We start from the raw sequence: 14,040 nt of genomic DNA on the forward strand, positions 1-14,040 counted from the left end.
GCGCTGTTTTACGTTCATTTTGAATGTGGTAACCATTGATTCCGTTCCTTTTAGTTGTGAGTAATTTGTGATCAGTTTTCTTTACAGCTTCAAGAGAAGATCTAGAGAAAGCGAACAAAACTGCAGCGTGTCAGAAAGTAACGCTTTTTAGAGTATTGTCTTTCGCGCGTTTTCGGCCCTTCTCATAGGCGTTATCCCGTCCTTGATGCGCGCGTTTTCAAACTCTTGCTTGGCGTAGCCGCGTTTTCCCACCCTTAGTAACCTTGTAAGGTACGATTTCCCACCTTTTTCAGGCGCCTTTTCACCCATTGTGGCACGACTTGCATACTTTTGCGTCGTGTTTTGATTGGTTTTTATTTGGTCTGCACATATGCCAATAACGTTTCTACTCTGTTTATATAAGGCCACAACTTACCTTACAGAAAGTGATTTAGTGGCAAGCTCGATCCCAGGCTCCAGCTTTCCTTTCCCTCCTTTGCTCACAGGGGATAGGAGTGGAGTGACAGTCACGTGACCGCAAGGCTTCATGCGTCCAAACGTAACGGAGAATTTGTATGTACTAAGTTGTGGTTGTTGTTTTATCTTTACAAGATCTATAAGAAAGGACACCATAAAATGTCCAAAAATTTGCAGTAAAACCACTCGCCTAACGACCATGACGACTTGTGTTTCTACTTGCGTTTTGAATATATAAAGAGTGTAGACCATGAAAAATCTGGTCGTTTCGTATGTTTGGACTAATTCTCGCCAGCTACACTAGCTAGACATTACACGGAGAACTGCCTGAATTCTCGGTGGTGGGGGCGAGAGTGCTCCCATAGTAGACTTTAAGGGGAGAAATAGACTGTCCACAGCCCTCTACGTTTTCGTGTTTTTTCGATCGATGAGCGCGCGGTGAGAACGGCGAGAGAACTGGACGCCAGCGCAAAACGGAAGAAGCAAGGGGGTGGGGGGGGGGGTGGGGAGCGAAAAAAAATATTTTTCCTTCGCTCGCTTCGCTCACTTCCCGCCCCCCTACCCCCGCGCGCTCGCGCTTCGCGCTCGCTTCGTTTGCTTTTTTGTGTTGAAAAATCGAGAGACTGTGGACAGTTTAGGGGCGAAAATATGGGGGGATGCTTTGGTATTAAACCGGTTTGGCTCGATTCGCATGAGACGCTTCAGGTTGTGTTTACACGAAGAAGAAAGAACGATCGACGTGACGTCACCAAAGACGTCAGAACACAAACCAAATTCCGCAAACATGGCTTCCATGGTGGTGAAGTAAACAATGTTTCTCTCAGGAAAAATGATCTCTAAATCGTGAATAAGCGAAAATTTTTAAAAGTTCAATAATGGGAACTGGAGCTAGTACATCTAGTCGAGAATGGACGGCAGCTGATGAAGACAATGCGACTGTGGAAGATGTTAGACCACGGACTGCTGCAAATGCGAACCTTCCCGCTAACGAAGGCATGACAGGGCTTACGAAATTAGTGGAAGCCAAAAACCGGTTCTTGAAGATCAAGAATAAAGAGAAAAATACGGCGTGCTTCCAGAAACAGGTATTTTGTTCTTTTCTAGGTCCCTGTTAGTATATAATAAAAGCGTTATGAAGGTATTGACTCAGATCAAGAAATGATCTCCAAAGTTTCTCCATAAATTTCCATTTACTGTAATAAGTTTTAATTTGAATGACTTATTCATATGTTTCTGGATTGATAAAATCGACATAGAAACGCCGAGGGATCGGATATTGATAAAAATCTACTTCAGTTCATTCACAGCTGCTGTAAATATTCACAATCTCACAAAAATTGAATAAATTGACTTTGCATCTATTGATCTGCTGCTGAATATTTCTTAATGGCATTAACTCAGATGTACAAAAATTGTGAGGATTTTTCACTGAAAACTGATAATCTGAAAAAAATTAAAAAAATTGGCCAATTTTTTGAAGATGCACTATCCATGATGCAGAACTTATGTGTCAGTCAATTCCAAAACCCAGAGATTCCAACCCTTTTTGAAGGAAAAAAGGGAGTATTTTTAGCGCTGAAGGTGTGCGCCTCTAGGGGGGTCTGGAAGCATGTTCCATCGGGAAATTTTGCAAATTTAGGTTCTCTCAAGTGCCATTTCAGGCATTTTGACATCATTTCTGAGTTATTCTATAAGGTCTTCATTCTTTTCACAAACATTTTTGGTACTTTTCTTTACTTTTGCTACACTCAGATCGCAAAAAGTACTAAAAATTAGCAATTTTTCTCTTGTTTTCAGAATTTCATGATAAATCGGGAGAATCTGATATAAATCGGGAGAGCGGGAGGCAACGCATCAAATCGGGAGACTCCCGATCAAATCGGGAGGGTTGGAATCTCTGAAAACCGGCCATCCCCTCCCCCTGAGCATACCCCAGGCATTTGACTCGAGGTTTGCCCTGTATATCAGGGAATTTGATGCAAAACTTTGCCTGCCAGGTCGGGCATTTGACCATCGAAGAAGCAAGAGTCAGTGGTCGTAAACTAAAGGATTTCATAATCCATTCATTCAGTGTTCATTATATATGACTACAGATGTTTACAGCTTGCATTATTCCACGATTCCACCTCTGTTTTTGTTATGTACAGTATCCTTTTGCCTTTATTGAAAAACATTTAAGTGTGGATTTGTTGTCAGAAGAAAATTTTTTTAATGTTTTATCAATAACGAGGGTAGCAAGGGGGTGTCGTGATCTCCTTTCCTGCACAAATTTTAACTAAATTCACAAATTTTGATTATAGGTACTTGAAACAGCAAAATTCACGAATCACGTGTCTTTCCCAGCTATTTTCACGCGTCACAGTATAATTGTTGCCCTATTTTCATGCGTCACAAACTAATTTTTGCCCTTTTCACGTGTCACACATACCCTTTGCTACCCTCAATAAGGTATTTCAAGAAACCTTTTGCAAATAACATATTTTTCAAGCTACATGAAGTGAAAGTAAACATCAACATTATGTTTGTTTTGTTGTACTTAATAATTTGTATTCGAAATCCGAAAAGGATGGGGAATTTGATGCTCTGTGAAGCCCTAACCAGCAGGGAATTTGACCACAATTCTTTAATAAGTCAAATGCCCGAGCGTTTGCCTGGGAGGGGACATGAAATTGACTGATACATTATTTATTGACTCAGACAACAACTAAGCTCTGCTGAAAAATTTTGTCATGAACTTTATTTGTGTCATACAAATCTTTTATTTGTAGTTAACTTTGTTTTTCCACTCTTTTCCAAGCTTGATGGAACTGACATTATTAAAGAACTATACAAGCGCATGGACCCCACTGTGACACAACCAGACTCTGGCGACATCAGGGGTGATATACAACTCTCTCTCAAATACAACCACAGACAACAACTCTTACTGGTCAAAGTAATCCGAGCTCGAAATCTTGTACCGAGGGACCTAAATGGCAAGTCTGATCCATATGCTGTCTTAGATCTGGTTCCAGATGTGTAAGTATGCACTGTTTGCATTTTTTGTTCAATAAAACATTCACCTAAAAACAAAACACATTCACCTAAAGCTAACAAGTAAAAAATACAGTGATGTGATCTCTCATTTGTTGCACTTAGTCTGTAAATGAATGCAAATTTCGTAATGCATATAATATACTCTGATTTGTTGTTGGTTTAAAATGTTAATACCAGTTTGACATTGCATTTTATTTTATTTTTCCAAATATACATTGTAAACTGACACAACAGCAATAAATAATCTAGCTGGCTTGAAAAAATTTGTCAGTAAACCTTGAAAGTAACTTTGACCAACACCAAACACAACTTTAAAGGACCCTAGTCAGCCACTGCCATAATTTTTCAATGCCACTGAAATGAAAATTGTATGGTGAAGCAAAATCTTGTTGCATTGCTGTAAGTTGTGTACAGTTTCACAGTGATCTCTTTTATTTAGACATGCTCCGCATAAAATATAATACCGAAACTCTGGTATGTAAACAAAAACAAAGGCGTGACTGACTAGGGTCCTTTAAGTACAACTTGATTTGGCTTTCCTCTGTTATTTGAACTGATCTGCATAGCTAGCTTAATTCCAACTAGCTATTGTGAATATCTTTTCCTGCAGGAAAGGAGAAGGGCAGAAAAAGACTGCCTACAAGTCCAAGACCCTCAATCCTGTATTCAATGAGATATTTTCTTTCCAACTGGAGCAGTCTTGCATAGCAGACACTAAGCTGCGAGTGGCTGTTTGGGATCATGACTTCTTTGGTGAAGATGATTTCAATGGTGAAGGTGTAGTGGATTTGTCCAGGATAAGTCTCAACTCAGGAACACATACAGACTGGTTTATACTTCAGCTTGAGGTACATACATATGAGTTTAATTAGGTGTTGGCATATTTTGCACTGCTATGCTTATCCCAGGGGTTTTAGAAGTAGGCGTCGGCAACTGGAAAAACAGGCAGCTGTGATGCTGAGCTTGTGTGTTGTAAACTGATTGCTATGACCAGAGTAAAAGGCGACATATAGTCAATTAGCCGACAGACCTCTGCCAGTCGCTGGCTTGTCTTTAAAACCCTGTAATCAAGGATACTAATTTTGCAAATTCCAACTGGTGGAAAGTTGACCTTGCTGTAAGATTAGCTATCTACAAAGCACAGCCATTGTGTTGAACTTGGGTCAACTGAGAACAGATCCAGATAGTGTCAGCATAGAGGATTTAACTTGACTTGGGACCTCTAGAAATCAAGCCCAGCACCCTTATCCACTCCTGACCACCATTCCACCTTGTAAATTTAAAGAACATTGTGTTTCCCCCTGAAGCCCTGGCCATTGGCAATTCCACACAAGTTTGAAACTTATTAGTGGCGACTTTATTTTTTTTTTGGTCACTCATTGTGATTGACTTGCATAAACTTTGAGTGACTTCTTTAAGAATGGAGTTTTTTCTTTTAAAAACAGAAAATCCAAACAATATTATACGTCAATAACTCAATATTATACAATCAATTATTTATTAATATTAAACTTATATATGCATTGTATTTGTTTACCTTTACACATTTTTAATTTTTAGACTGACTTTAGCATCAGAGGGGAATTAGAAATCAGCCTTGAATATGAAGAGCCTGAAACACTGATTGTAACCATACATAAAGCTTACAACATCAAGGCTGGTAACACTCTGATGAACACGTCTGATGCATTTGTCAAGTGCGCAATATCAGGCACTAATATGCATCATGAGACCAAGGTGTGTTAAGCATGCAAATTCCTTTTTATAAAATTAATAAATGTACTCCAGCAGGTTAGTTTTGCTTTTAATTATAATTATATCAACTTGATAACAATTTATGGTTTGGTTTTGTTCAAAATAAATAGAGGATATTACATGGTTGCGCGGAGATATGAAATTTATCTTCGAGTGTTCAAATCGATATCTCACGAGTGAGCGCAGCGAACGAGTGGGATATTGATTTGAACACGAGAAGATAAACTTCATATCTCCAAGCAACCATGTAATATTCTGTTTATTATATAAACCTACTAATTACGATGTTTTTGACGATTTTCCGAAGATTTCCGACCATTTTCCGAAGATTTCCGAAAATTTTCAAAATGTTGTCCGAAGGTCGTACGAATGTTTCCGAACATTTTCCGAACTTTTCCGAAAATTTCCGAAGATATCCGAAGATTGCCGAAGATTGGCGAGGAAGATCCGAGGATGTTTCGACTTAATATCGATTTTCTTTGGCACATTAAGCATTGAAACAGGGCAAACTTGCCAAAAAATGTTCCGAAATCGATATCTTCACATGTGAAAATAACATGTTATTTTCACGTGTGAAGATATGATTTTTCGTGCGAAAGATTTCCTGGTATTTCACTGATGTTTATATAATAATATAATTTATTTAGCATGAAATGAGGGCACTTAATATTACAAAGAGTCCCTCTATTGCCCATTAATCATTTTGTGAGAAGAGAAACTTTTTAAAGTTAAAACTGTAAATATATCAGGTAGTAGACCCTCAGTTGTGTTCTACTAAAAATACGCAAATGATTGGTTCTCACATTGTTCTTTAAGGCGGTTTTCACTTGAGTGTCAAAAGTAAATTGCGTTTGCTTTGGTTTTGCATTACTACTTTTAGTGATTGGCTTAAAAATCTCGTGCCACTTTATCAGCCAATCAGACTTAAACCAAAACCAATCGTGACTCGCTCGCGCACGTTTTCCCTCGCTTCGTGCCGGCTACATGTATTTGCTTCGAGTTTTGATTGGTTCACTGGATTGTCTGTGTCCTTTGTGATTGGCCAGAGTAATTACTTTGGTTTTGGTTTTGCGACACTCAATTGAAAACTGCTCTATTCACCGATAGACACAGTTGCATGCAAGTTGATTTTAAAAGGGAGAATATTCTTGATTTTTGGCTTAAATAATTGTACATAAAATCGTAGGGTTTGGACAGCAATCCTTGTGATTGTCTACTCAGTAAAACAATTAGGTAGACTACTCCCCTCATTTTCTATGAGCGATAGTCAACTAGACTGTGCCTCGTTGAGTCTAGTCTCAAAAAGTGGCAGTTTTGGTCTCAGTCTGAATTTTGTACTGGCAGGTGATTATGGGACTTGATATACCTGCCAACATTTTCTGGGTCAAAGGTGTGAGATTTTTATCCAGTGAGTGCCAGGATTTCCGAAGAGGATACGACCATGTCTGAAGTTTTCCGAAGACGTCTGAAGTATTCTGAAGAAATTTTGAACATATCCCGATCCCAGTCTTTGGACGTGTTTTGCTAAACACAACCTCATTCCCAATTCTTTTCTTGTCAAAACTCTGAGATTTTGGGGAAAGTATCGTCATTTACTCATTTTACATGGATTTCTCGTTTCTCACATTGGTTTGAGTTTAGATATTTTGGGAAAGTGTGTCGGTTATGGTTGTAATAACTCACAATTTTCAACTAGGCGTGAGAATTGGTTCGTAAGTGTGAGTTGGCGTGAGATCGAAGTTTTCAACTCGCAGGCGTGAGACTCACGCCTAAGGCGTGAGAGTTGGCAGGTATAACTTGATCTGTTCTCTTCATTGCTTGTAGTTGCAGTGCTCAGCCAACAGGAAAAATTGAGTTCAATTTCATTTCAATTCCATTTCGTTTTAGCTTCATTTGATTTTTTCCTTTGATTTCATTTCATTTGATTTGATTTTTTTCATGTTTGTTTCAATTTTATTAAGTTAAAGTAAAAAAATTAAGAAAAGTTTAAATTATTTAAATTTTTATATTTGTCTATGTGAAAACCTAAAAAAGGAATCGCCAGCCATCAAACACCATACACTTGTTTATTATTTAAAATGACCATTGAATACAGGAACTCACAGGTTATGCACAATGAAATATATTGTACCATACTCTCCCATACAAAATCTCACATCGATAACAAAAATCGTTCTAATTATCTTCAGGTTGTGAGTGGATCCCTTTTTCCAGAATTTGAAGAAACATTTGAATTCACAGTTCCACAAGAAGAATTTTCCTCAAGGTATGACTTGTTTTTTAGTATTATTTTTGTCTTCATAATTTTCTAGTGCGTTTTTTGGCATACCGTAAAATTCTGGTTATAATAAGTCTTCTGCTTATAAGACCCCCTGGTTATAGGACTATCTTCCTGGAAACAAAAAAAATACATCTGGTTATAAGATATAAGAGATATAAGATCTTCTGTTTACAAGCCCATCCAAACTCCCCTACAAAGTTGCATAAGCCCAGAGTTTATTTATAACTGGAATTTTACGATATTTGTGTCAACAATAACAAGACAGACAAGTGGAAAGTGTTCATGTGCTCCTCATCAAAGTCCTGCTGCATCATGCAGGTGTATACCAAACTCTAACCTTTTCGGTTACAGGCTGTCAGGTCTCGACGTCGCTTGCCCTTTGGTAATCCCAGGAAATTGCATTAATTTTGTATGAAATTTCAAGCAATTTATGACAGCTACTAAACACATTTGTGGGAGTTGCCTAATAGTACAGTTAGCATACTGGACTCCAAATCGAGTGATGCAGGTTGAACCCCAAGCTGGTCCCCAGTCACTGCATTGTCTTCTTGGGCAAGACACTTTTTTATCATCATCATCATCATCATCATCATCATCATCATTTATTTGCCACTTTAGAATTAAACATACAAAATAACTTAAATGGATAGGGCGAGGAGACCTCCAAGAAACCACAAGGCTTATGGGGGAGGCCACCTCGGGTTAGCAATAAGTTAGTAATTTCGCTGTGAATGTGCAGTTAGGCCAATTTCAGACTCGTTTTATTAGAAATTTAATTTACTCTCACAGTGCGTCTCTCTGCTTAGGTGTATAAATGAGTACCAGCAATTAAAATGCTGGAGAATAACCCTGCGATGGACGAGCATCCCATCCAAGAGGAAGTAGAAATACTCCTACTGTCGATTGCATCTACCTGTGAACGCACGCGCTAAAAACATGTTTTCAAATGACGTCAAACGTCTGCGTTTCAGGTGTCAAACTTTGAAGTTTAGCAGACCATAACGGGAACTTTTGCACTCAAAATACTCACCATAAAGACTGAGTACGGGCGAAACTTTACACTAGAAATGATTCAAGTGAACCTGTGTATGCATATCGACACATATCAGCATCAGTTTCTCAGAAGAAGTCTCTATATCTAATCTTTACGCCATTTAGAAACCGGAATGTGTTGAACTTTCGACACGAGAGTTGCCGTTACGGTCTGCTAAACTTCAAAGTTTGACACCTGAAACGCTGACGTTTAACGTCACGTGAAAACACGTTTTTAGCGCGTGCGTTCACAGGTAGATGCAATCGACAGTAGTGTATTTATGCTACGAAAACCAGAGATAAGCGCAGGTCTGGTGGGCCACTAGCTAGGCTCAAACATAGGCGATAGTCTTTTAACTTAAAATGTTGTCACTCAACACTCTTGTGGTTGTTTTGACAGGGCTTTACTGTTTCACATGTTTGACAAAGAAACTATTGGCAGCAATAACTCACTGGGACAAGTCAACATAGAATTGAAGTACCTTGACTTGGACGAGCCAATAATTAGAAAGCGCTACCCTCTGGCTGATCTGGTAGGTTCTTCCCCGTTTTTCATCCGTCATTTGTTTTCATTTATTTATTTATTTTTTGCGTTTAGCGTTTCCATGCATGTCTGAGGTTAAACAACTTGGTTGTGATTTCTAAAAAGAACTAAAAAAAACAAGATTCATCCAGAGATTCATCACTTTCACTAGTTAGCATTGCTTTCCTAATGAACCCCGTTTAAGGGGGACTCCCCCATATGAAAGGGACAAGGATGCTCTTCAGAAAATTTGAATTACCAGTAAACCCTTAAAGGAGACCAGTCTGGGCGTGGCTCAGGCTTTTTGACCCCTAACAACCGGCCTAAACAAGATGTTGACGGCTATTTGTACCCCTAAGGGAGACGATGAGCATCCTGTTCTATTCATGTGGGAGAGCCCCACCCCGGGGTAATGAGCTACATTATGACGTGGGGAAGGAAAAATCTTCCAGCCCTGCGCAGGAGCGGAAGATTGTTCCCTTAGACCATCCTTTCCTACCCTAGTCTTGAAGCGTTTGTGACTTTGTTTGTTGATATTATATAATATAATATTATATAGGTTATTTTGTTTCTGACGAGCTTTCATTTATTTGTGGTAGAAAAATGAATCTTACAAGAGAGCAGAATGGGCTCAGAACGCAGTAGCACAGGAATTCAGAGAGGCCATGTATGCGCATGCTTTGTACAGACATCCGCTGTTCTTGCGTGGCATTGAAACAAAAGGAAGAAAGGTAGGACAAACAAAAGCGACACCGGCTCTTTTCTTTGTAGACCTGAGATTTAATAAATTGCTTGGCAGCTTTGCATCCTTACAACTTTACTATCCCTATTTGAACTGCTGCCATCTCATGGTCAGTTCTTAAGTTAATGGTCAAACAGTTCATAGTGTTTTGCATCCCTTTGGTTACCAAGAGTGCATGATCAATAGCTTATATCTCCTTACACGGGCGATACACTGTACTGTTGACAGGTGAAGAAAATCATCAGCCACCAACCTCTGATATCAGAAATATCATCAGAGATTTGAACTGTCATTTAGCTCTGCGGGGAAAACGTAGAATCTTTCTATTGGATGACGGTTTCCAAAGGGCTAACCCTCAAACCTCAGAGCAGTTTGTACCAATACACAAAAAACAGTTTCTTTTAGAAACTAACTTTCTGATCCGTTTACTGTTCATTTTTCTTGTGGAAGGATCTTTCTGGGCTGTTTTGACCTCTCTATCCCTTCATCTTTCTGTTTCTTGTAGATGTACTCACTAAGCAGTCGGAGCGCTGGTTCCTCTGCCAAAGTGTTCTTGGTCAATGGCATACCTGGCTGAACTAACCTAAGCACGTCCAGAAGATTTGATTCAGTAGTTGGCATAGAACTAACAAACTTTAAAATCCGTACATACTTTTGACTGATTACAGCTCCTCGCCCCTCCTGTTTTGCACTGGCATCTGATTCTTCTCGGATCAGTGGAGGGAATTCAAACTTTCTGTAGAAAGATAGTATTTTAAATTTATTTATTAGTAAGTAAAGTAAATCAAGGAACGTTTTGAGCTGGCAATTCAAGTTGCGTAATTTGGTTAAGTAATTTGGGAAAGCTCTCAACTGGCGCGAAGTCCCTTTGTACATAGTTGTTTATACGTCTTTAACTCGTAGGTACAGTCAGAGACCAGGTAGACTTGGACATTTTATATTTTTTACTCAATTTGTAAGCATGAACGGTATTTTTTAGGGTAAATTCGATTATCACTAGCTATAGAGGTAGTGCCACCACAGTCTATAGGTGTAAATATAAAAGTTTCGTCTGTAGTCCTAAAGTATTTATTTTCATCGTTTTTATTTATAGCCACTAGTTCTAATAAAAAAAATTACATTTGTAACATAGTCGGCTTTTTGTTCTTGCATGGTCTTTCCCATCCTTGCTTTGGCAAAAATCTCTACCACTACTTGTTAACCTCCTTGTTGTCTTGTTAGAAAAGTAAGGATTAAAGTTAAAAAGGTAAGAATTAGTGATTGCGTGGGAAAATTTTAGAGCAGTGATTCGTAAAAATGATCACGACCAAATTAGTAATGATAGAGCGGTTTTCAGTTGAGTGTCGAAAGTAATTCGCGTTTGCTTTGGTTTTGCATTACTACGCTTAGTGATTGGCTTAAAATTCTCGGGCCACTTTCTCAACCAATCAGAAGTAAAATCAAAGTCAAGCTTACTTCTTCCCGCGCTTCGTCCCGGCTACACGTATTTGATTGGTTCACTAGATTGTCTGTGTTTTTTTTTTTTTGATTGGCCAAAGTGATTAGTTTGATTTTGGTTTTACGACAGTCGATTGAAAACCGCCAGCCTATCTGCCCAGCGAACCTACGTTCGTTTTCCTGGCTTTTTACTGAATTATCGGTAACTTTTTTTAACTCCCAAGTTTGTCGAGGCTCTAATAAGTGCTGTCATTATTATTTCTTATTTTACTGGAGATGTGACCTACAAACATGCAAAACAGAGATATGGCGCCTAAGATATCACGGCTTTTTGACAGGAACCAAAAACAATAAATCAAATCATTCATGAGCGAGATTTGAATGAGCAAACAGCTCGAGGTCTTGTGATATATGTTGAACGAGATGTAAGATATTGAAAAAGATAGCCCGTTTTTATTTCGTTTTATCACCCAGCATTTATCAAAGCAATGGTCTAATTGCTTGTCTAGGGAGGCAAAACAAATGTTGCGTTTGTGCTCGTGCAATTTTGCTGTTTTATTTCGAAAGATACTTTGGAGCTATTTACTTCCTAACGCATTCAGAACCTTCTTAATGTAAGTTTTGCTCAACGTTTCCCATGAAAGATTTGTCACCGGTAGAAATTTTACGTTGCTTTTTTTTTGTAATCTTCGCACATGCATGTTGGCATTTTTCACCTCTCGAAACAACCTCGAACATATTTTGTTCTGTAAAGAAAGCAGAAGCATAAACATTCGAAATGTCGGTTAAAAAAAACAGTTGACTAAACAGCTTTCAATTTTTATTTTAGAGTTGATTTTTTAAATAAACATTTGGCCAACTTTCATTACATCCCAAGAAAGTACCGTTAGCAGAACAAAACCTCACCAGAAAAAATCACTGAATGTCTCAGTAGGTGGGCAACAAGCGAAGTATCCACCAGGCGACTTGTTGACTACTAAAGGAATATTCCAGCATTTTTTTGCTATTATTTTCCAATAAAATATTACAATACATGTATTTCGCGATGTAGGCAGGTAACCCTCTCGCAGCGGGTGGCAACAAAAGAGGTGTCCACTGGGCGACATTTTGTCTTCTTTAGCAGAATATTTAGTCACCGTCCACGTTGATTCCCACGGAGCCACAACAATGGAACAATAAATCGCGATCTTGTTAACTTCGTCTCCGTGGGTGGGCAACAAAGAATTGTCCACTGGCCGACATTTTGTCTTTTTTGGTTCACTGACCTGCGGGCAAGTTGTTTAATAATTGTTTGACTCGTTAACGCCACGCTCATCTTGTTAATCAACCGAGCGATTACTCAGGTGTTTTACAAGGTTAAATAAAGGCTTCATTTTTTTTTCAAACACGCGTTTGTGTACTTTTCAATTAGTGCACAAAACGGCCTGTTGCGTCAAAATCCGGTTTAAGTTTTGTAGCTCCTCTTTTGACTCAATATTCCTTATTAATTGTATTAGTTGAGTCAACTCATGGTAGCTCGCGTTTTCTCAGATGTCACCAATATAAAGTATATTTACCAAAACTAATTGTAAATTTATCGGGCAGGTACGAGGGTTTTTCAAGGCGACTTGATTTCATACTAATCTAGCCTGTTCCAGGCTCTCGGTAGTTATGGGAGAGCGAATAACGCGCGCGGGTGAGTGAGGAAAAAATGAGGCAGGACGACGACGTTTTTTTCCTCCCTCGCCCGCGTTTTTCGCTTTCCCTTTCCCTAATACTAATCTGACGTTAATTATCATCTTTGAGATTAATGTTCTTAGATAATCAGCGTTAATGGAGAAGCAAGATAAAATGCCAAATGCTATAATAAGTTAGCATATTTAGTCTTTGTTTCTTTGCTGTAAGGGTCAGTTTAACATTTATTCGTAATATATCAAGTATTTTAATATATATCAAAGTATTTTTCAAGGTCTACAAGAGATTAGACACCTCGCATCGGTTTGTTCGCTGTGGTGTTGCTAATCTTAAAGTTTTCGATAACGATAAAACCGTTTATTCTTTATCTTCTTGATTTATGGCTGATTATAAAAAATCAATTCCTCGTATACCAGCCAAAAGTATTTTTTTTGTTTTAAAGGAAATTTAGTGCAAAAAAAAAAACTGTTTTTCAATACAGTTTTGCTTGCGATCGAGCCAGAATTGCCAGTCCCGCAGTTTCGCGATCGTTTATAGACTTTATTTTAATCAGTACCAACTGCAGATAAAAACAAAATGATACTGCGTGTTATTGTAAACCGTTTCTTAAACCCCTCGTCCTTCATGTTTCAACTCAACAGACTAGCAAAACAAATCTCTATTCGTGCGGCACTCTTTGTTTCATTGTGAAAAGCTCAGCGACCACAACAAATTAGCCAGTTAGTATTCAGTTTTTGTGCTATCTTTTAACCGATCTCGGTAACATGGCGATATATACATCTTAAAACAAAAGGAAACTGCTCTAGTGTTGAAAGCGGTGTAAAACAATTATTTAATAAACGTTATCAAGTCTTGTTCATCAAATTAAAAATCAAGCATCAACAAAGTTATCGGTAAAAATGATTTGTCTATCAGATTCCGCAAATGTTAAAGGTTGCCATACTTTGGTAAGCGGAAGACAAAGGTAAATTCTAATCAACGAAAGGTTTAATTTAAAAGATGACTTCTATTGTTTTTCATAATTTCAGCAAAAAACAAACTGTTAACAAATAGTCTTGGCCAAGCGTTACGAAAACAACTGTGGTTTTCATTAGAAATGACATC

The 14,040-nt window shown here is 38.3% G+C and overlaps 1 protein-coding gene across 1 annotated transcript; it reads left to right on the top strand.

Annotated features, from left to right (window-relative positions):
• Positions 1-1,214: 1,214 nt before the first annotated feature.
• LOC144655278 (synaptotagmin-7-like) lies at positions 1,215-10,952 on the top strand. Its single transcript, XM_078515494.1, has 8 exons — positions 1,215-1,541; positions 3,254-3,474; positions 4,103-4,340; positions 5,053-5,229; positions 7,437-7,513; positions 8,961-9,093; positions 9,683-9,814; positions 10,331-10,952. The coding sequence occupies exons 1-8, from the start codon at positions 1,332-1,334 to the stop codon at positions 10,400-10,402; spliced, it is 1,260 nt and encodes a 419-aa protein (XP_078371620.1). The 5' UTR covers positions 1,215-1,331; the 3' UTR covers positions 10,403-10,952.
• Positions 10,953-14,040: the final 3,088 nt, after the last annotated feature.

Source organism: Oculina patagonica, chromosome 5, assembly GCF_052425735.1.
Source record: "Oculina patagonica isolate OP01 chromosome 5, crgOcupat, whole genome shotgun sequence".
NCBI classification, from domain to species: domain Eukaryota; kingdom Metazoa; phylum Cnidaria; class Anthozoa; order Scleractinia; family Oculinidae; genus Oculina; species Oculina patagonica.

What these genes read in the sequence shown, in the direction of transcription:
- LOC144655278 (XM_078515494.1), top strand. Translation starts at nt 1,332, where the DNA reads ATGGGAACTGGAGCTAGTACATCTAGTCGAGAATGGACGGCAGCTGAT. An exon ending in ATATGCATCATGAGACCAAG is followed by an intron (nt 5,230 to 7,436) that starts GTGTGTTAAGCA and finishes AATTATCTTCAG; the next exon opens with GTTGTGAGTGGATCCCTTTT. An exon ending in GCTACCCTCTGGCTGATCTG is followed by an intron (nt 9,094 to 9,682) that starts GTAGGTTCTTCC and finishes TATTTGTGGTAG; the next exon opens with AAAAATGAATCTTACAAGAG.